The sequence below is a fragment of the Phyllobates terribilis genome, unplaced genomic scaffold (assembly GCF_046119375.1).
Source record: "Phyllobates terribilis strain yellow unplaced genomic scaffold, ASM4611937v1 Scaffold_12__6_contigs__length_324123572, whole genome shotgun sequence".
NCBI classification, from domain to species: domain Eukaryota; kingdom Metazoa; phylum Chordata; class Amphibia; order Anura; family Dendrobatidae; genus Phyllobates; species Phyllobates terribilis.
In genome coordinates this window covers 256065602-256089026 of record NW_027362772.1, presented here as the reverse complement: position 1 = coordinate 256089026, position 23425 = coordinate 256065602, and the positions used below count along the sequence as shown (strand labels likewise).

At 47.1% G+C, this 23425-nt stretch overlaps 2 protein-coding genes across 4 annotated transcripts in view; one reads left to right on the top strand and one right to left on the bottom strand.

The window, feature by feature from the left end:
• Window positions 1–13110, bottom strand: part of GABRD (gamma-aminobutyric acid type A receptor subunit delta) — an 84526-nt gene extending 71416 nt beyond the window's left edge. The window contains exons 1-3 of one of the 2 annotated variants that reach the window (XM_073656881.1): window positions 12966–13110; window positions 4973–5113; window positions 697–830 (exon numbers count right to left, since the gene is read on the bottom strand). In XM_073656881.1, coding sequence (XP_073512982.1) covers window positions 697–716 — 20 coding nt within the window. In that variant the 5' untranslated portion in view covers window positions 717–830; window positions 4973–5113; window positions 12966–13110. The remainder of the gene's footprint in view (window positions 1–696; window positions 831–4972; window positions 5114–12965) is intronic. The other variant, XM_073656882.1, reaches the window with a different exon arrangement.
• The window catches only part of CFAP74 (cilia and flagella associated protein 74), a 157095-nt gene that overhangs the window by 21039 nt on the left and 112631 nt on the right, over window positions 1–23425 (top strand). For both annotated transcript variants that reach the window (XM_073656878.1, XM_073656877.1), the window contains exons 9-13: window positions 814–916; window positions 1751–1908; window positions 3444–3645; window positions 12989–13165; window positions 18745–18918. In XM_073656878.1, coding sequence (XP_073512979.1) covers window positions 814–916; window positions 1751–1908; window positions 3444–3645; window positions 12989–13165; window positions 18745–18918 — 814 coding nt within the window. The remainder of the gene's footprint in view (window positions 1–813; window positions 917–1750; window positions 1909–3443; window positions 3646–12988; window positions 13166–18744; window positions 18919–23425) is intronic.

Here is a 23425-nt window from a genome sequence, read left to right as displayed (position 1 = left end):
TGCGCACAGCTCTGCTGCCTGAGAACAATACACACACAGCATTGCTGCACACACAGCTATGCTTCACACGCACACACAGCACTACTGCACACATACAGTATATTTATGCTGCACACACATACACAGCACTAATGCACACATACAGTATATTTATGCTGCATACACACACATCCATATATCACTACTGAATACATATAGTTATTCTGTGTACATACACACACAGCACTGCTGCGCACACACATACAGTTATGCTGCATACGCACTCAGCACTTCCATATACACATATTTATGCTGCATACATACGCACACAGTTATACTGCATACACACAGCACTGCTGCACATACAGTTTTGTTGCATACTAACACAAACACAATTATAGCCATGCCGCACACACACACAGTTATGCTGCATACATACATACACACACAGCACTGCTGCGCACACACACACACAGCTCTGCTACACACACACAATCTCACACACAATTATGCTGCATACAAACACACACAAAGCACTGCAGCATACAATGTTTCTTGCATAAGTACACAATCATAGCACTGCTAGCCAAGAGAGCATTGCAGGGAGAAATCGCCAGGTACCGGACTCTTGGACTAGTCACCTATGCGGCTCGGTCCCTAGTTCACTATTTAATATGTTATCTCTGAAATGCTGCTGCGTTTCTTGATAAAACATACCTGACCAGTGTGTGATTCATGCTGCTTGTGGTTCTGGCAGCATGAATCAGCTGTGAGATTCCCTTTAACAGTATTCTTCAGATTCTCTTGATTGATTAATGCTTTTGGAAACACCAGGGTTCGTGAAATTGAGGCTGAAAAAGAACGAAAAGGCAGAGAAGATATGGAGAAGAGAATGCACGCAATACTGTCTCTAAAAAACAGCATTTCTACAAACAGGGTATGAAAGAAAAACCTTTTCCTTTAACTGAATAGAAAATATATGTACTTTGGCTGCAGTGTGGAGTTACCTGTATTACTGCATGACTTTAGACGCTCCAATGCCTCTAAAAAAAACCAACTTTGCACATTTTTTTTTACATCTTTTATTTTTTTTAGAGCTAAGAATGTGTTTTATGGATACATCTTGTAGGCAGATGTCTGTGTCTCTGTGGTTACAGAATGCTGACATGACAGTCATGTCGCTTACATATGCACCATCTTCTTGCTAACCTGTTATCTGTGGGTTAGCATAGAAAAGTGGCAGCATGTACTCATTCTGCAACAAATAAGCCCTTTATAGCAACATCTACGGTATGTAACTTTAAATCAGCTCAATGATTGGCTGCAGTGTTGGCGACGTGACCCCATTGCGGCAGACAGTAGCAAACACTGGGAGCAGCGGTAGAGATTCAGCGCTGGACCCAATGAGGGTGAGTAAGGCGCAGTTAGTTGTTGTTTTTTAAAAGAAATTTCAGCAAGAAAACATGTTTTCTGAAACCAGAAAGTAAAAATGACCTAAACAAATTATACAGGAGTAGGTTAAAGATAATATGCTGGGAAATAAAAAAAAACGTATGAGGGAAGATTATGGATGGGAGAGGAAGCAGTCAGCAAAAATAGTAAGCAATTGTTTCGCATTTGAGAATTTTGCTGAATTATATTTTTAGATTTATTGTTTATTTTAAACGGACACAGCAATTTCGCACATTAATGGACGATACTACAAAAAGTCGTGCATTTTTTAAAAATTTTTTCGGCTGAGCTCTATAATCACGTATTGTACATTTTACAGGATAACCTGCGTGTCATTGTGTCTCGGAACAAGGCACAGGCTGCTCTGAGTGAAAAACAAGAGAGGCTGGAGAAAGATGCCGTGCTGGCCACAGGAGGGGACGTCACCAAGTTTACTGTGCATAAGAAGAGACTTGAAGAGTATGAAAGAAGGAAAAAGTAAGTGATCGATAATGTGTGGCATTCAAGGTGCATCATTTAGTCTTTGTAAATAGGGGTTTTGGAAACGCTTCCCATTGAAGTCTATAGAGGGCGGCACCCACAGTCATCGTGCTCTCCAGCCAAGAAAGGGGATTGAGGGACCCTAATTCTAAGCATTGATGATGGTCTGAAAGTGAATTTGTCACCAATTTGGTGTTTCACCATCTGGGACAGCTTCTAGCTGTAGTTTTATACAATTAGAGTTTTATCTGCTACAGCTCTGCTAGTCTTCTCAATGATGAGCTCCATATAACCCTGTCTCTGCCATTAATTAACAGATTTCTGCCTACACTGTACAGAGGCCGAGAGCTGGTAGTCAGTGGGAGGGTGGCAGGGATAGCCAGAACTCAGAACTGTTTAGTTGGAGCTTATTGATGTGTTACGATACTGGCGTAGCACTGCTGGAGACCAGTGGCCAAAGGAGCACGAGCAGGAACAGCAAACGGTAGTAGAAGTTCATGTAGTTAGCAAAAGGAGTTGTAGGAAACAATCCATAGATAGGTGAGAACAATCTAGGTAAGAATGTTCAGGAGCTTGGAGACTAGAAACTAGGCTAACAGCTAGACACAACACTCAAGCAATGAGTGAGAGATCCATGTGGCTTTGAGTAGGCCCAAACAGGAAACAAGATGGATCCCACAGGTTCAGAATCTGCCATCTTAGTAAAGGGCAGTTGCAGAACACAACAGCAGCCTCCAGTGGTAAGGAGTGGGATTGCAGCACAATTATTAAGGTGAACAATAGCAGCCACTAGTGGTCAAACTGTAGAAGGACAACTGGAATCCTGACACTGTGAAAGGACTAGCAGATCTGCAGCAGATAAAACTGTGTTTTATCAAGAGAAGTAAGTGACAAAGCTGAAATCAGGGTTTATGTCCTTTCCTAATTCTGCTCTCAGATGGGGCATCAAAAACCTGATGACAGATTTTCTTTAGGTCGAGTTACACAGACTGATAATTGGTGAATAAGCGTTCATAAGAATGTTGAACTGTTTGTGCCGGCATAAAAATCATCATTTTCTTCATTTAAACAGGATATGCTGACAACAGTATTAACATTTGTTCTATCCCCGTACATTTTGTGTCGGCCCTTGTGAATGAGCCATTAAACAAGTGCTAATCGACTTGTGCATAGGCGATCAGTGCTTGATTATGGTCTCAAATTGGCCCGTATAAATGGGCTTTTAGACAAGGCATCTTCATCATTATTCCTTTAGAAGCTGGACTTGGCGGACTTGCGCCAGCAACATCAGCATCGCTTCTCAGCCTAGTGACTTGCTGCGGTTTTGACGTTACTTTCAATAAAGACTGAGGGCAGCGGCAGAAAGGCAGCGAAAGAGTTGAAGTGGGCGAGTAAAGCTCATTTTGTTATTTTTATACTATTGCACAATCCGTTCTTAATCGATCCATCATAGAATAAAAGCACTTTTTTTTGCCCTTTGTCATACTTGCTAGGGGGAAAGTATTGTGAACATTATTTGTACTTTTATTTAGAGATTTCGAAGAGTCACAGAAAGTGAGGAAGCAAGAAATTGTTAGTCGGATTTTACAAGAAGAATCCAGCCAAGTAAAACAAAAAAGACGAGCCTCTTTAGAAATAAGCAAGATCCGGGAACATGGCAGACTGCGAACCAAAGCATTGCAGTATATTCAGTCAACCGTACCGACAGAGCCGGAGGACGACCGGGAGCTGACGGTAAATAGTAATTGCAGTGCTCAGGAAACCAAATAGCTATAAAACACGTCTGATTTGTACAATTGTCATTCTAAGGAGTTTATTGATAAAAATGAATGGGCAGCCTTGTCTTGACCATGCATGGCACCCTCTACACCAAAAAAAACTAGCATAATTTGGGCCGATTTCACACATCTGTGTTTGGATGGCCGCAGGTATCTTCACCCGAACTGGACAGCCTGAAATATTATAACGATCACTTAAAAAGTGCACAACATTCATCCATATGGCCAGAGGAAGGCCCGTGCAAGCATAGTTGGCTTCACTCGGCCTGGGGGGATATTCATCAGTCATATCTCTTACCTTTGATGGTGGAAGACGTTTAGAATAAATTGTGACCGAACCATCTTAGTCACTAGTTGAGAAAGCCCCCTTTAATCAGATTTTGATTTACAATCATCTCTATTCTTAGTGAAATAGTTATCCACCTATCTTTGTGCTTTTCTATAATGGTACATCCACACTGGTTGCATGTACTATGGATTTGCTGCAGATTTCGCTCTTTGCACCATAAGGGTATGTGCACACGTTGAGTATTTGCAGCAGACATTACCTCACCAAAAACATGTCTCTTGGCAGGAAAAATGCTTTGCAAAATATGCGTGTTTTTGCATGCCTTTTTTTATGCATTTTTTTCCCATTCACTTAAATGGGTGAAAAACATCAAAAATGCTGAAAAATTGACCTGCTCCAGATATGAAGCTGCTTCAAATCTGCTAGAAATAAATAAGTAGCATGTGAATGAGATTTCAAAACTCTCATTCACTTTGCTGGTTCTGTAAATTGCAGCAGCAAAAACATGCAAGGGAAAAAATACGCCTGAAGTGTGAAAACAACAATTAAAATCTGCAATAGAAGTTGACATGTTGCGGATGTGAAATCCATAGTGCTGATCAATTTAGGGCTCATGCACTTGTCAGTGATTGTATAAGAAAATCGGTCCGACTTTTATCAGAGTTTGGTCTGAGTTCCTTCAGGTTTTCTCTGTTGGAGATAAAAAAGTTTTTTTTTCACCCTTTCCTATTTGTCAATCTGATGGCATCCAAGTGATATCCGATTATTTTTTTTTACGGACCCATAGACTTTCATAGCCGAGTTTGATCCGAAACTCCGATCAGCCCGCACATGTCTGTCTCTGCAATTTTGCACAGCCCGCAAAAAATAATGGACATGTGAACATCCCCATAGACTATCATAGGCATGAGTGCTATCCGTGAAAATACCCTAACTATTCTATACATTTCCGTAATCAGTGCCATAGAGAAAACATTGTAAAAGTGATACCCACGTGCCATATAAACTTGTAAAGTAACAAAGCGGACAGATCGTGTAATGTTATGTATCCATCCAGCTTCATTTCACAGCACATGCAGTTTAATTTGTGGCATCGATGTTCCCTGCCGCTGCGCAGTCCTTTACCCAGCCATGTCTGTTACGAAGAAAGAAATGTAATGAAGCTTCGTAATACGCTCACTACTTGCGGTTTAATTGTAACTGAGCAACATGTTATAAAGATACTAATTATGATGCAGAATAAAAGACTCACGGTGCACAATTTTTAAAATATCCATGAAATGATTTCTTGTTTCAGTTACAAGTGTCTCTTTTGGGTAATTTTATGATTTCACACGTTTTAAACAAGAACAAGTAAAAAGGTAAAATACTAGAATTTGACAGAAATGCTCCATTATTACGGAAACAATATTCAGGACACTTTAGAGAGGTGGTGGCTAGTTTGGAAATTATCATCTTTCCATAGGATAATGGATAACTTTCTTCTCGCTGGGGGTTCGACTGCTGTGACACCACCTATCCCGAGAACCGAAAAACCCCATGTGAATGGAGTGGTGGTCGATTTTGCGCACCTCCGCTCCTTTCACTCTTAATGGGAGTGCCAAAGACCAGCCGAACGCTGTGCTCGGCTATCTCCATCGGTCCCATAAAGAATGAAAGGAGCGAAGGTTCTCACGATCTACAACTGCTCCATTCACAGGGCTCTTCAGTTTTTGGGATCGGGGGGTTCCCCTATTTCATGGATAAAGCATAACTTTCAAACTTGGTACAAACCCTTAAACTGTTGGATACAGTACATAGTTTTCCCAGGATAGTGAACAGCAAATCTGCCTTCATATGAGGTATTGGGAGAGAAGGGGATAAAGTGCAGAACAATTGGACAAGTTGGCTGTTCAATAGTCCCCTAAAAAGCTGTTGTGGCCCCATAAACATTAGATATATATTTTAGATATATATGTGTGTCTTGGGGCCCCCTGACTCTCCCCTGAACAGATGATGTTGGGGAGGATCAGTGTCCGCTAGTTTTAAATTGTTTGTCCGATCTGTCGGGAGAGATAGATGCCAGCCAAATGAACATTCAGCCGAGAGATATCTAAGGTCAGTTTCACACAGCCGTGTTTTGAGGCTCAAGTACAGACCACTGTAACGGGTCTGGGAGGCGGAACCTCTGAGCAACTATACAAGGGGGCGATCCTTGTAAGGAAGCGGGTGGTGACCAGGGAAGACGGGCAGGTAGTCACAGCAGGTGACCGGGACAGACTCTGGGTAAACGGGCAGGAGGTCACGGCAAGTGACCGGGACAGTCTCTGGGTAAACGGGCAGGAGGTCACAGCAAGTGACCGGGGCAGTCTCTGGGAGAACGGGCAGAGGGTCACAGCAAGTGACCGGGACAGTCTCTGGGTATAGGGTTGGTACGACCTGTGACGGCGGAGCCTCCAGGTAGGCTAGCAGGCGGATGGCAGGTGTGTGCTCCCAGGTGAGCAGGCGAGAGTCTCTGGATAAGCAGGTGGTCACAGCATGTGATGGCGGAGCCTCCAGGTAGGCTAACAGGCGGATGCAGATGAGTGCTCCCAGGTGAGCAGGCGAGAGTCTCTGGATAAGCAGGTGGTCACAGCTTGTGACGGCGGAGCCTCCAGGTAGGCTAACTGGCAGGTAGCAGATGAGCGCTCCCAGGTGAGCAGGCAAGAGTCTCTGGACTGGCAGATGGTCACAGCACGTGACGGCGGAGCCTCCAGGTAGGCTAACAGACAGGTAGCAGGTGAGCGCTCCCAGGTGAGCGGGCAAGCTGGTCCATAGACAGACTGACAGGTGTCGGAAGGCAGACCGTCGGACCTCAGGCTAGCAAGCAGGAAAGCGGATGACAGGCAGGAATCAGGCAGCAAACTGGCAGGAAACTGGCAGGCAACTGGCAGGTAACTGGCAGGTAACAGGCAACGGGACCTGAGGGCTGAAGCAGAGTAGTGAACAGTGCAACAACATTGCTCGGGCACCTCCATTTTGGAGGAGGTGCCTTATATATGGTGAAGTCCTCCGGCCATTGGCCGGGGACTCCTTAGGACGGCGCGCGCGGCCCCTTTAAGAGGGGGGGAGCGCGCGCGCGCCCTAAGCACCGTGGCCGGGAAGGAGCGCGCGCTGCCAGCAGAGCGGGAGGAGGACGCCAGGCTCGGAGCGGAGGGGTGAGGGGAACAGCGTCCCTGCCTAGCAGGGGGCAGGGACGCCGACGCTGCAGTACCCCCCCCTTTAGGCCCCCCCTTTTTTAGGCCAGATAGAAATTTAGCAAGGATGAGAGGGGCATGGATGTTCTCCCGGGGCTCCCACGTTCTCTTCTCAGGACCAAACCCCTTCCAATCTACTAGAAAAAAGGTCTTTCCTCTTACCCTTTTGGTGGCCAGAATGTTCTCTACCTCAAACTCGTCTTCAGCAGAAATCGGAGCAGGAGGCGTACCTGTAGACTTGGAAAAAGAGTTAAGTACCACGGGTTTGAGGAGAGATACATGGAAGGAGTTAGGGATCCGTAGGTTGGCCGGGAGTTTCAATTTATAGGCCACCGGGTTGATCTGACTGATAACCTCCAGAGGACCGATGAACCGAGGCCCTAACTTATAGGAAGGAATCTTGAGCCGGACATACTTGGACGAGAGCCAGACTTTATCCCCAGGACGGAATTGTGGAGGATCCAGACGTTTTTTGTCAGCGTGTCTTTTCATCCTTTCGGACGACTGAAGGAGTGCGGATCGGGTACTCTCCCAAATGGAGGAAAATTTGTTAACGAGAGATTCCGCAGCCGGATTATCCACCGAGGTGGAGACGGGAAATGGGATCCGAGGATGCTGACCGAAGACTACAAAAAACGGGGATTTGGAGGAAGATTCGCTCTCGTGGTTATTGTACGAGAATTCAGCCCATGACAGGAGATCCACCCAGTCAGAATGGTGGGCATTAACGAAGTGCCGGAGGTAACTGGTCAGGTTCTGATTGATCCGCTCCACTTGACCATTAGACTGTGGGTGGTAAGCGGAGGAGAAGTCCAGGGTGACGTCTAGCAGTTTACAAGTGGCTCTCCAGAAGCGTGAGGTGAACTGTACCCCACGATCCGACACAATGTGGAGGGGCAGGCCATGAAGACGAAAGATGTGGCGGATAAAATCTTTAGCCAGCTCGGGTGCAGACGGGAGGCCTGGCAGGGGAACGAAATGAGCCATCTTGGAAAAGTGGTCAGCGACCACCCAAATGACCGTACAACCAGCAGAGACGGGGAGATCAGTTATGAAGTCCATAGCTATATGCTGCCAGAGGGCAGCAGGTACAGGAAGCGGAAGGAGGCGACCGGCTGGCAGATGTCTCGGAACCTTGTTGCGGGCGCAGGACACACAGGCAGAAACAAAGTCAATTACGTCCTTGTGCAGGGTAGGCCACCAGTAGTGCCGGGTAATAAGCTGGAGGGTCTTTTTCTGACCGGCGTGGCCAGCTAGTTTAGACGAGTGACCCCAGTGTAGGATCTTCTCCCGATCAGGTACTGATACGAACGTCTTACCGGGAGGGAGACGATTTAGACTCACGGGAGCCACCTGCATTACTCTGGCGGGATCGATGATGTGTTTAGGTTCCTCCTCGAGATCAGACACCAGAAAGGATCGGGACAAGGCGTCCGCCTTGATGTTTTTGTCAGCCGGGCGAAAATGAAGAACAAAATCAAAGCGAGCAAAAAACAAGGACCACCGGGCTTGGCGCGGGTTAAGTCTCTGGGCATGCTGGAGGTAAGCCAAGTTCTTGTGGTCAGTGTAAATTATTACCGGGTGAAGAGCCCCTTCGAGCAGGTAACGCCACTCCTCCAATGCCAGCTTGATGGCCAATAACTCTCGATCTCCTATGGAATAGTTGCGCTCCGAAGGGGAGAAGAGTTTGGAGAAGAAGCCACAAGTTACCATTCTCCCGGAAGACGATTTTTGGGTAAGTACCGCTCCGGCTCCAGAGGAGGAGGCGTCAACTTCCAGGAAGAACTGCTTGTTGCCATCTGGGCGATGCAGCACCGGGGCGGAAGAGAAGGCCTGTTTTAAGGAAAGAAAGGCCTCCTCTGCTTCGGGCGGCCACTCTTTGGGATTAGTGCCCTTACGGGTGAGCGCAGAAATTGGGGCAGTCCGGGAAGAGAAGTGCGGTATGAAGAGGCGGTAGTAGTTGGCGAAGCCCAGGAACCGCTGAATGGCCTTCGACCCCTCCGGTCGAGGCCACTTCTCGATGGCAGACAGTTTCTCAGGATCCATTCGTAGGCCGGTCTGAGAAATTATGTAGCCCAAAAACGGAAGCGAGGTCTGCTCAAAAAGGCACTTCTCATATTTAGCGAAGAGGTGGTTCTGCCTGAGCCTGAGCAGGACCTGACGAACATCCCTCCGGTGAGTCTGGAGATCCGGAGAGAAGACCAAGATGTCGTCCAGGTACACCACCACGCAGGAGTAGAGAAGGTCCCGGAAGATGTCATTGACCAACTCTTGAAAGACGGCGGGAGCGTTACAGAGACCGAAGGGCATTACCAGATATTCATAGTGGCCGTCCCGGGTGTTGAATGCCGTCTTCCATTCATCCCCCTGACAGATACGGACCAGGTTGTACGCCCCACGAAGGTCCAGTTTGGTGAAGATTCTAGCCCCCCTCAGACGATCAAATAATTCCGGAATGAGCGGAAGGGGGTACTTATTCTTCACCGTGATCTGGTTTAGGCCTCTATAGTCTATGCAGGGACGGAGAGAGCCGTCCTTCTTTTTAACGAAGAAGAAGCCTGCTCCCGCCGGGTAGGTAGATTTCCGGATAAATCCCCGGGCCAGGTTCTCCTCAATATATTCGAACATAGACCGGGTCTCAGCAGCGGACAATGGTTAAATACGCCCACGGGGAGGAGTAGTACCGGGTAACAGGTCGATAGGGCAGTCGTATGGTCTATGAGGGGGTAGTGTCTCTGCCTCCTTTTTATTAAAGACATCAGCATATGACCAATAAGGAATCGGAAGTCCAGGTAGATTAGCTGGGGTAGGAGAAGGACGGACGGGATGGACGGGAACCAAACAAGTGTTATGGCAGTCGTGTCCCCAGCGAAGGACTTCTCCGGTCTGCCAGTCAAGCACGGGTGCATGTTTCTGGAGCCAAGGTAGGCCTAGCAGGAGGGCATGAGAGAGTCCAGGCAGAACATGAAAGGAGATACTCTCAGAATGCAGCATTCCCACCTGCAGAGTAATGGATTCGGTGATGAGTTGGATGGGACGTGGTAAGAGGCCCCCATCCACGGCAGCGACAGATAAGGGTACAGCCAGAGGTTTGGTGGGGATGCGGTATTTCTCTACCAGGGACTGTGAAATAAGATTCCCGGCTGCTCCAGAGTCAAGTTGGGCTAGTTCGAAATAACGGTTCTCCCCGCAGACGATTGAGACTGACAACAGCAGAGATGGAGAGGATTTATTCTTGTCTAGGACGACCTCTCTGAGCGATCCTAGACACAGGCGTTTCCCGACCTCTCCGGGCAGGTACGGATCCGGTGCTCCTTACTGCCACAGTAGAAGCAGCTCCCCTCGGCACGGCGTAAGTCTTGACGGGTTTTGACCATCTTGGTCTGGTCGACCTGCATAGGCTCAGGAGAGTGTGCCTGGGGAGAAACGGAGGGAATAACGGGTTTCTGGAAGATGGGAGCTAGACGTGGAAACCTTCTCTCACGAGAGACCTCTTTGGCGCGCTCCTGGAACCGTAGGTCAATCCGGGTGGCAAGAGTTATTAAGTCGTCGAGAGTGGTAGGAATGTCCCGACCGGCGAGTTTATCTTTAATACGGCCGGACAGACCCTCCCAGAAGACAGACACCAGAGCGTCGTTATCCCAGGCCAGCTCCGAGGCAAGGGTACGGAACCGTATGGCATATTGGCCCACGGTGAGATCTCCCTGACGGAGGCGTAGCAGAGACAATGCGGATGAGGTCTTCCGTCCGGGTTCATCGAAGACTTTCCGGAAAGCCGTGAGAAAGGCTGACAAGTCGGACACCAGAGGGTCTCCTCTCTCCCATAGAGGATTCAGCCAAGCCAGAGCCTCCCCCGTGAGGTGGGACATGATAAAGGCCACTTTGGACCGGTCGGAGATAAACTGGTGGGACAAGAGTTCGAAGTGCAGGGTGCACTGGTTTATGAAGCCCCGAGCTTGAGCAGAGTCACCTCCATAGCGAGGAGGTACGGAAAGCCGGGGTCCAGGACAGGATACCATGGTATTGGTGGGCAGCGGCGCTGCCGGGTTGCGAGTCATGACACTAGCGGTGGTTGCTGGTGGAGCAGTCAGAGTGTCTAGGCGAGAGTTGACATTCCGCAGGTGACCCAGGATGGACTCCTGTTGGGACCTCTGACGGGACAGTTCATGACATAGGTCCGAGAGCGAGGGAGCTTGGGTACCACCGGGTTCCATGGCCCGAGCAAACTGTAACGGGTCTGGGAGGCGGAACCTCTGAGCAACTATACAAGGGGGCGATCCTTGTAAGGAAGCGGGTGGTGACCAGGGAAGACGGGCAGGTAGTCACAGCAGGTGACCGGGACAGTCTCTGGGTAAACGGGCAGGAGGTCACGGCAAGTGACCGGGACAGTCTCTGGGTAAACGGGCAGGAGGTCACAGCAAGTGACCGGGGCAGTCTCTGGGAGAACAGGCAGGGGGTCACAGCAAGTGACCGGGACAGTCTCTGGGTATAGGGTTGGTACAACCTGTGACGCCCTAAGCACCGTGGCCGGGAAGGAGCGCGCGCTGCCAGCAGAGCGGGAGGAGGACGCCGGGCTCGGAGCGGAGGGGTGAGGGGAACAGCGTCCCTGCCTAGCAGGGGGCAGGGACGCCGACGCTACAACCACAAGGCATGGACCAGCCGCATGTCTTTTGACCCAAATTCGAGAGCTTCATATATGCCTATGAGGCTGTCCAGTTTGGGTCAGGAGACCTACGGCAGGTCCGTGCCTTGCGGTCTGTACTTGGGCCTCAAAACACGGATTTGTGAGACCGGCCGGAGGTGTATGGGAACCTTTATTTCTTGCAACTCAGCTTTTCCAGAAACAGATATATCTAATTAGATTCTTCTGGTCAATTTTTATCATCAGCAGTAGAAACATATGTAAACTAGCTTGAAAAAAGGGTGAAATGCAGTATGTTGTCTCATGAAGCATGTCCTATTAGAACATGCTTATCATAGAGGGGGCTTCCCTGTGTGGGACCCCTCTCTATCAGCCAAAGCAGAGAATCGCTCATCTTTGTCCGAGCTGTATAAGGATGGCCAGTCATCTGAATAGCCTGCATATGACACTCTATTACCTGCCAGGGAAATGTCTGGCAAACCGAAAAATCAGCTGTTTGCCTGGGGTGCCTGGAGCAGAACCAGGGGCTATCATTTAATGGCCTTTGGAGCTGCATTGTGAAAAAGGTTGTCTCTGATGGGGCAACCCTCCTGGAAAATCCACATTTAAAACCACTAGGAAACAATAGCAGCTGAGGAATAAGCCATAAAGTAAGTCGCTCTAACATAGGCCATGTTCATAGGTAGTTTCAGTTTATTGAGTAAAGATTCATCACACAATAGGCATCATCGCCGCCTTGTAGACCTCATAGAGGCCCTTAGGTTCCACCAAGCTGTCCATTGTTATGGTGTGAATTATAGCTATGCAAGCATCACCGACATCTGGTAGACCTCATGGAGGCCTTTAGGTTCCACCAAGGTGGCCATTGTTGTGACGTCAATTATAGCTATGCAAGCATCACCGGCATCTGGTAGACCTCATGGAAGTCCCTAGGTTCCACCAAGGTCGCCATTGTTGTGACGTGAATTATAGCTATGCAAGCAGCATTATTTTCCCTGCCAGATATAATGGAGTCTTCAATGCAGATTTTGCACAAAAAACGTGAGGAAGGTGCCGTACAAGTATTTATTCCTGGCTTCCTAAGTAAAGTGAGTGAGCATGCTTGGTGCAGAAATGTTTGGAAGACGTACTTATCATTTTTCTTGACCTGCAGAATAAGTGGCGTTCTCCCTCCCCTCTATCATCTGATGAGGACGACGGCTCCCTAACTCAGCGATCCCCCGATGTCATTGTGTCCCAGGGTTTTACGCACGAATTCGAAGGTGAAAGTGAAAACTTGGCTCAGCCGGAGTTTAGAGGATTATGGAGTGAAGATCTCAAGCCCTATAAGGTAAAGGAGGACTCCTGACATGAGCTGCTTTCTGCAGGAAATATTTCCAAGCACTAAATACACATTTCTGTGAACGTCGATGTAAATTTCCCTTTAATTAGTATGTCCTCACTACCAGGACATTTTACAGGAGCTTTCCATTCAATGCCTGTAAATTGAGTTAATGAAAGTTGGAGATATGTGATATGCGAGGCTGGTTTAAAAACTGCTCAGCTTATACAGTGGGGAAAATAAGTATTTCATATAAAAATCATACAATGATGTAAAATCATACAATGTGATTTTCTGGATTTTTTTTAGATTCTGTCTCTCACAGGTGAAGTGTACCTGTGATAAAAATTACCGACCTCTCCATTCTTTGTAGGTGGAAAAACCTGCAAAATCGGCAGTGTATCAAATACTTATTTTCCCCACTGTGCTTAACTTTATTCATTATTTATTTATTGCGATTACATATATAGCGCCATCATATTCCACAGCGCTTTACAGATATATTGTCATCACTGTCACCACTTTGACTCACAATCTAAAATTTGTGTGTGCGTAATAATGGATACTTCCACATATGATTTGCTTAGACAGGTAACTGAAGCAGAGAGCCTCATGGCTCATGCACAAATCAGAGCCTTATGCCCATAGCCTATACTGCTCTTTAGTACTCTCTGTGCATGGCCATACTAGCTCTTTCATGTACAGATGTGGATGGCGGACAGACAATTGTAATAGGAAGCAACAAATGAAGAAGAGCCAAATGTGAGGACACATACGGGAACAGCTGATGCACAGACAATCTGAAACCATCAGCAGGCAAATGATTAATAGGAAGATAGCAGAACTGTAATAGCAACTGGTCCTTGCTTATAGAGGTGTGGATAGACTTAGCGGTAATATATGAATAGAAAATCTGGTAACTTGCTTCCAGAGTTTTGGTTTGTAGCACAAATGTATGTCAACATAAACTTTTAGTAAGGAAATGGTAAACAGTAGGATAGCCTTGAAGAATTGGCAAACTTGCTTGCAGAAAAGCGGTTCTCACAGAAGTAGGAGAATTATATTAGCAAACTGAAAACTAGCTTGCAGTGATGATTTACTTCGATTGTTGAGGTAAACAGAAGTGAACAGAGCCGAGAACAATTACAAGACGTTGGAAATGTGGAAACTTGATTGCAGAGATTGGTGTGGACCAATGAATAAAGGGGTGGTCCAAAACTAACATTTTTTTTAATCCTAAATATTTGTCTATTTAATGTAATAATATAATCTCTTGTCTAATATACTTTAATTAAAAAGTCCTTTATCATTTCCTCACTACGCTATCTAACTGCTTTAATTTTTTTTACCTACTTTCTGTTTGATGTTTTGTTTGAAAATCCCCAGTGCATGCTGTGATACTCAAATAAGATACTACCGCAGCCTCTGCCCTTCCTCTGAAACAAAGCCTCGTCAGTGACATCCGTCTTAGGGGCTGGGCTAGTCCCCGCTTTACGGAGCATGCGTATGCTCAGTATAGTCTTGGAACTGTGCAGTATTCTTTTTAATGCACAGTGACAGTGCGCTTCCTAGCCGGCTCTGATTGTGCGTGGTCTTGCCAGGCCATGACATTTCCAATCTGGCTTGCTTTTGGAGGCAATCTCCTATTTTAATTGCTCCATATTGGGGTGCAATGTATTGTGTAACTCCTATTCTTTTTGGGGGGGAAAATTTGGTTTTAAAAAACTTTTTTTATGACATGATAATTTCTGAGTGATATTTCTGAGCTGTAGCAGTATAGTATGTTGGCAATACCTACCCACTCACCATGTATGTTGCAAAGGGGTTTTTAATATTTTTGTGGGTCAGATTTAGATGTAATCGCTTATAATCAGTTAATCCATTGCCCTAGTCATAAGAACTTACAGTGGCGACAAAACGTTTTGCTTTTTTTTAAAGTGTGATTACTTCTGTCTGGTTGTGATGCCATTTTCCTGGTGATTTTAGTAAACCAGAAGCAAATGGTTGTCAGCTATAAGGACGATAATTGTGTTGACATTGTTTTATCCCTTTATGTGTTAGTTTCCTTGGTCAAATGTTTTGCATATTTTGTCATGGGTAGTCGAATTTTGCCTAAAATATATATTTTTTTGTTATGTGTGTTTTTAGGTTAAAACATGGCAAAGACCAAGCCAAATTTATGACCAGATGTCAGGAAGCTTATTATTCTGAGAGTGAAGTCAGGCAAAAGCCAAAAAGATGTAGATATGGAATTCAACTGTTCTCAGAGTCAAGTATCACGTATATTAAAGAAGGAAAAAGAAGGTTATGGAACAGCCGAGAAACCTAGAAGTGGACGACCACGGAAAACTTCCTCCAGAGTTGATCACATTATTAAGAAAAAGTCAGTAGCTGATGTCCATGAAAGTGCTGAACAGATTTCACATGAAATGAAGGAAGAATATGGGGTTAAAGTGAGTCGCCAAACTGTGGTGCGATGGCTAAGAACAGTAGGGTTGAGACACATTGGTCTAAGGAGTTGTGGTCGGATGAATCCAAGTTCAATCTGTTTGGTAGTGATGGCAAGCACTATATATACCGCCCAATTTGAAATTGTAATGATGTAAGGTACCAAACACCTACAGTGAAACATGGTGGTGGCAATGTCATAGTTTGGGGCTGCTTTTCTGCATCTGCCATTGGCCCTCTTCATAGAATTGATGGAAATATGAATGCTACCATGTACAAGGATATACTGGAGAGTGTAATGCTGGCACATGGTAAATCAAAGTAGGCAGGGGACGAAGATTCCAGCAAGACAATGGTCCTAAGCACACATCCAATTTAGTAAAAAATTGGTTAGCAAAGAAAAATGTTCATCTGTTGCAATGGCCAAGCCAATCACCTGATTTACACCCTATAGAGCACCTTTGGGATGAGTTGGGGCCCATAGCCGTAGCAATAAAGATGAATTGTTTGCAGATTTGCAAATGGAATGGAGCAAGATCCCTCAAGATGTCTTGAATACCCGAGTGGCTTCAATGCCCCGTCAGTGTGGTGCAGTAATTAAAGCGAGAGGTTATGCTACAAAATACTAAGATATGGCATTGTAAGCAATGAATCACTCTCTATGTTGTGATCAATAAATAGTATATGCAAAACTTTTTGCAGTCAGTTTTCTTTAATTAAATGACCAGACCTGTATTCAAAAGCAAGGTCTTGCATGATGACAACTTCATGCACTTTCAGTTCATCACCAGGAAAATGGCATCACAACCACCAGACAGAAGTAATCACACTTTTAAAAAAATGCAAAACTTTTGGTCGCCACAGTATGTGTAATTTTGAGCTTTGATCAGAAGCAACTGCCCTTGGAAGAAAGCCCCTGGGACATGCCTACACTATGGTCTCTGTTTTCGTGCATGGACTGCAAAGCCACAGATCATATAATGTCCTTTGCTGCTGTACTATGCATAACTGAGCATGACAGGACTGCTGTGATTCCAGAATTATTTCATCAATCAATTTGCAATTCTATGAGTCTGCTCTAATTGATTTTTTAGGCGTATATATCAGCAGTTATTGAATGAACAAGGCAATTACATATCTCATTTTGTCCATTTTACAAATAACTGTATCAGCTCTCTTTTTATGGGTTATTACTATTATACCTTGTGTATCTGAAGTATGCCAAAGCCTTTTTTTATTCTGTAATATGTATTAAGGGCTCACCTGGTGAGGTGGATTCTCAATGCCGTAGGTCAGGGTAAGCAGCAAGGACTGTTGGCTATGGAGCAAAGGAGCAGGTCTTGCCGGATGATCACACAGATCAGCAAGGACGAGAACAGCAGGGTATGCAGAACGGCAGACCGACGAGCAGAGCTGGAAGCATCGGATGAAGCAGAGCCAGATGTGAGAACACACATGTGAACATCAGATGCACTGACTATCCAAAACTAGCAGCAGGCAAATGGTTAATAACAGGATAGTAGTAATGGGATGGCAACTGGTCCTAGCTTGTAGAGTTGTGGTTATGCCCCAGAGTAATAGATGACCTGGTAACTTGCTTGCAGAGTTTTGGTTTATAGCACAACTTGTAGCATGGAAATGGTTAAACGCAGGACAGCAGTGAAGTATTGGCAAACTTTCTTGTAGAGAAACGATTCACAAATAAATAGCAAAAGTTTATTGGCAAATTGTAAACTATCTTGCAGCGATGCTTTATGTTATGAAACTAGGTGGCGCACGTGGTTCGTGGACCCACTGTGCCACGAACCTGACTTACCCCAGAGGGGTGTGACTAAGCAGCTACCTTGGTGTTCATTGGAGCCTCTAGTGGTGAGGTCAGGCTTGTGCGGCAGGTAGCTGCCAGGTGCCACTCTGGGGCGGCGTCTGGCTGTAGCTGCTGACCCCAAAGGGCAGAGATGTACTTCAATTTCACAACAGGGCAGTGTGACAGAATGGTCACTTGGGACAGGTTCACACAGTGCAGGCAGGACAGCCACTGGGACAGGTTTACAGAGTGCAGGCAGGACGGCCACTGGGACAGGTTTACAGAGTGCAAGCAGGACGTCCACAGGGACAGAGTTCAGAGTTCGGACCTGGGTATTCATCCCCCAGGGTGGCAGACAGGTACTGCTGATGCGGTTTCAGGATCACGGACAACTAGGCTGGATTAAGGGACTCAGGATACTGCACACAGGAACGCTATAACAGGCTAGGGACAGGGAACATGGCAACATACAGTTGCACTCACTAACCACCTAACTGAACTATAGGGGTTGCTCAGGCACCTCCGAATTGGGGAGGGTGCCTTTTGGGAGACACCTTGCAGATAAACAAACATTAGACTAAATGCCTCCCAGCTATTGCTGGGAGCATTTATCTTGTGTGTGCGCTGCCCCTTCAAGAACAGGGGAGTGCGCCCCCTAGCAACTCTGCTGAGACATCGTGCGTCGTGCACGGAGGAGGAGGAAGGAGGCAGGAGCATGCCGAGGACCGCACCGCGGGCCGAGGCAGTGGGTAAACCGGCATCCCTGCACGGAGGGAGAAGGGGACAGCATACAGGGACACCAGCAGTGCACTAGACCTTACATTGATATCAGAGGCTGAGGTTTGAACAGTGCCAAGAACAATGTCAAGTTGGTAATTTGGAAACTTGATTGCAGGGACAGGTGTGAACAACAGATGGGTTGAAAATAAACACTAGTCATTGACTATATACAAACCAAACAGGAAAAAGAGGGGTGATTCCCGGGCACTGCCACAGAGTGAAGACAAGGGTGTATGTTCTTTGGATCTGTATTCTTTCATACAACGCGTTTCAAAGTCAGATTGATGCTTCATCAGGTTTTCCTGGTGCAGATTAGCACAAAAGGAGCCAACAATAGAGGAAGGAAACAAGGCCTGGCACTTGAGCCGGGATAGGTGAGGAACAATATGAAGCTCTTCATAACATCTAAGTGTAGTACGATTACCAATAAATATTACAGACTTTACATGTTACAGTATATTTCTGAAGTGTTTTATGTACATTCCTACTCATGGGATGATCTTAAATTGATAACCAATATATTTTCTCACCCTGATCCACATTCTTCTTTATTTAGGTACCGCATGGTGACATGGACAGTAAGCCTAAAGGGGGCAGCAAGATGGAAAAAGAAATCATGAGTGAAACCTTAAGGAAGCTCCGTCATGGCATTGTCGAAAAACAAGTGGTCTCAGGACATGAATTTACAGGCTGCCCTTTTTATAGCAAACCAAAGATGATTTACTTCAAGGTTAGTTTCACATTAAGGCTCGTGCAGATAACTGTATTATCGGTCCGAGTGCCATCCGACAAAACATCAGATCGCACTCGGAACAACGTTAGTCTATGGGGCCGTGAACAGTTTCGCTTTTTTTCCTCGTGCAGTGTCCAGGGAAAAAATCACAGCACGTCCGAGTTTGATCTGATATTCTGATCGCATTCGGCCATGTAAGTCAATTAGTCTGTGGAAAACATCAGACTGCGCTCGGATGACATCAGACTGCGCTCGGATGACATCTGTGTGCAGTCCGATTTCCATGAACTGACAGAATGGAGAAATGTGGGCCCAATTCAGTTTTTCTTCTTTTTGTCTTGTGTTTTTTGTTGATGTTTTTTATTTTTGCTCCAAATTCTTCAAAATAGCGCATTTTGTGCAAAATCAGATATGCTATTTATTTTTTGTCTCTAACCTTTTTTGCAACTTTTCAGTAGAAAAAGGGTCATGTCTTGTGTAAGGTGGCTGCCGGACAGGTCGTGGACGGGAGGCATGTGTCCCCGAAGTGCCAAGCTTTGGTGATGTAGGACCCGGAGAAGCAGGATCCAGCACACATAGTGCTGAGAGGAATTTAATGGGCCCGGATTACAGGGCCGGGTTTTACGAGCAGCTGAAAGAGCTGGGGGCGAACAGCTGCTCACTTACCTCCAGTCCATGTCTTGGAAGGCTGACTTAAGACAGCTGCACCTGTCTCAGTCTGTCTGTGTGTGTTGGGCAAGGTGAGCAGACCTTGCAGGTGCTTCTTAGACTCTGCAGGAGGCAGAGGAAGGCACTTTGTTTAAACGGCTGAAGCCGTGCTCCATGGACTTGTTATTTTGAGTTTTGTTCTGTTATTCCTTTTTGTGCCAGGAAAAGGCTGTTACTTTTGTTTCCTCACTGGTGTATGGACACTAAATAAACCACCAGTTTGTTTGAACCCGTGGACTGCATCACTGTGTGACCCTGTGCCTACCTCCAATGCGGCTCAGTGAGTACAAATCCCTACAATTGGTGCTAGAAGCACAGGCACAGATCCCAAGTGGCAGTGTGACTGCTACAAGAAGACGTATATGTCCTGGGTGAAGTCGGCCATAAGCCAGCAAGTGTCGCCGGACAAAATGGAGGACCTGCTTAAACATCTGTTGCAGGCACAGCAGGCGCAACAAGCGCAGCACCAGCAGCAATTTCAGCAACAGCAGGCTCAGCAGGCACAGTTCCAGCAGCAGTACCTGTAGAGCCAGCAGAACATACAGCAGCAGCAACGGGAGCAGCAGCAGGAAACAAATAAACTTCTGATGCAGCAGATACAACAGCAGCAAAGACAAATGGAAATCTTGGCAGAGCAGATCTGTGGCAGGACGACTGCCACATCCTCAGATCCAGGTGATGACTCACACGTCAGGAAGACGGTAAGAACAGTATTACAAAAGATAACCCCGGGTGATGACGTTGAGGCGTTCCTGACGGTCTTTCAGAGGGTGGCAGAGCAGGAGAAATTGCCTTCAGAGCAGTGGGCGGAGGTACTGGCGCCATATTTGACAGGCGAGCCACAGAAGGCCTTTTATCACTTAGCCTTGCAGGATGCAAAAGAGTATGCTAAGTTGAAAACTGAGATTTTGGCACGCTTTGGAGTGACTCTGACTGTCAGGGCGCAACGGGTGCACCACTGGGCCTATTGCAGTGACAAACCTTCCCGGTCCCAGATGTTCGACCTCCTACACCTGGACAAAAGTGGTTGCAACCTGAATCTTCCTCCCCAGCACAGATGGTGGAGAAGGTCGTTATAGACAGGTTTATACACTCTCCCCCGAAGTCGGTGAAATCCTGGGTTGCCCAGGGAGATCCCCATAATGCCGATGACTTGGTGGGGTTGGTGGAAACATACCAGGCGGTTGAGAGTCCGTTTGGAAAACAAGGGGTCGTAGCCTCTCAATACTGGGGTACCCAAAGGAAGGGAGCTAGAGCCACACCTGGGGGGCATCCTAGAGTTCAGGAGGGGTGTGAGTTGCTGCCCAAGGTCCCACCCCATAATATAGTTTGTTAGAGATGTCATACCCCTGGCCATATTGCCGCCCGGTGTCCCATAAACTCTGAGCCAATGGACTGCAACATGAGCCGGCGTTGCTTCTATTTTGCCTACCCCGCCTGCAGCACGGTTCTTCAACATGGCGAGGGCACTCAGGCATGCTCAGTGTCAGTAAACGGGGTACAAGTCTCTGGACTATTGGACTCAAGAAGTTTGGTGACCCTGATAAGGGCCACACTCCCTCATCAACTGGTTCCTGGGAAGGTGGTGGGTGTCCGGTGTATTCATGGGTACGCTAAGAACTATCCTGTGGCCCAGGTGGATGTAAACACGGACTGTGGCACCACATCTCATGAAGTGGCGGTCTTTAAGGACCTATTGCATCCCATAATAATTGGACATGACTTTGCATTATTCTGGGAAATGTAGGGGAATGCGGGGACACCTGGTTGCTCGGACGACAGCCAGATCGCCCCTAAGGAAACTTACCCGCAGAACATGGTAGATGAGTTTCCCATGTGTGTGTTTGTGGGCGATGAGGATGAGGCAACATCCCCTGAGGCCAATATCCCTGAGCTGGAGGTGTCCGAGGGAAACTTTGGAACTGCCCAACTCAGGGATTTAACTCTGAAAGGGGCCTTTGAAAATGTTACTGGGGGCTGACACTCGGTTCCCTCATTTTGCTGTGAATGGGGATTTGCTGTACAGAGTAACGAAGCCAAGGGGTGAGGTAATAGAACAGTTGCTGGTGCCAGGGCACTATAGACGCAGGGTGTTAGACATGGCTCATTCTCATGTGTTGGGTGGTCACCTGGGTACAGACAAGACTCAGGAACTGATCCTCCAGAGATTCTACTGGCCAGGTTGCTATAGAGAAATAAAGAGTTATTTTCATTCCTGCCCCACATGTCAGATAACCTCCCCAGTGGCCCACTTCCGCAGTCCCCTAGTGCCCCTATCCGTCATCGAGGTTCCATTCAAACGCATAGCAATGGATCTAGTGGGGCCTCTGGTCAAGTCTTCCCGAGAGCATCAGTATATCCTGGTGGTATTAGATTATGCTGCATGGTATCCGGAGGCCGTACCACTACGGAACTCCACCACCAGGTGTATAGCCCGGAAGTTAGTCCACATGTTTTCAAGAATGGGGTTGCCTAAGGAGATCCTAACAGACCAAGGAACTCCCTGTATGTCGAAGGTCATGAGGGAATTGTGCAAGACATTGCAGATTGCACAACTGAGAACCTCCGTGTACCATCCCTAGACGGACGGACTGGTCGAGAGGTTTAACAAAACCTTGAAAGCAATGTTGAGGAAAGCTGTGGAAAAGGATGGCTGAGACTGGGACTGTCTGCTTCCCTATCTGTTGTTCACCATCAGGGAAGCTCCCCAAGCTTCCACAGGTTTCTCCCCATTTGAACTACTCTATGGACGACACCCTCGAGGACTCCTGGATGTGGCGAAAGAGTCCTGGGAAGCTGAGACCACTCCCTATAGGAGCGTGGTGGAGCACGTTGCCCAGATGCAAGAGAGGATTGCTCACATAATGCCCATTGTGAGGGACCACCTCCTCAAGGCACAAGAGGCACAGTCCGGGGTGTATAATAGGTCGGCCAGGGTGAGATCGTTCAACCCAGGAGATCGAGTGCTTGTGCTAGTGCCCACAGTGGAGAGCAAGTTCATGGCCAAGTGGCAGGGCCCCTATGAGGTGGTAGAGAAAGTGGGGGAGGTCAAGGTGGCAGAGTCACTGTCACGTGCCCAAAAGCAACAGTGCAAAGAGTTGCTACAGCGAAATAAAGACCTGTTTTCGGAGTTGCCAGGACTCACTCAGATCACAGAGCATGAGGTTCTCACAGAGCCTCATGTTCGCGTCAATCTAAAACCATACCGGATCCCCGAGGCCCGCAGAGAGGTGATCTCAAAAGAAGTGAGGCGGATGCTTAACCTGGGAGTCATTGAAGAGTCCAAAAGTGGATGGTCCAGTCCTATAGTCTTAGTGCCGAAACCAGATGGGGAATGGCGGTTTTGCAACGACTATAGGAAGCTGAACGAGGTCTTGAAGTTCAATGCCTACCCAATGCCTCATTGAAAGGCTAGGACCAGCTCGGTACGTCACAACTCTGGACCTCACCAAAGGATATTGGCAAATTCCCCTGTCCAAAGAGGCCAAGGAGAAGACAGCCTTCTCGACGCCAGACGGATGTTATCAATACGTCAGGATGCCGTTTGGGTTGCAGGGAGCTCCGGCCACCTTCCAGAGAGCCATGGACCGGATCTTAGCACCCCACAAAAAGTATGTAGCGGCCTATCTAGATGACATCGTCATATTCAGCCAGGACTGGGAAAGTCATCTGGACAAAGTTCAAGCCATACTTGATGCCCTAAGGAAGGCGGGCTTTACTATCAACCCGAAGAAATGTGCCATGGGGATGGAGGAAGCCAGGTACCTAGGGTACATGGTTGGTAGAGGGGAAATAA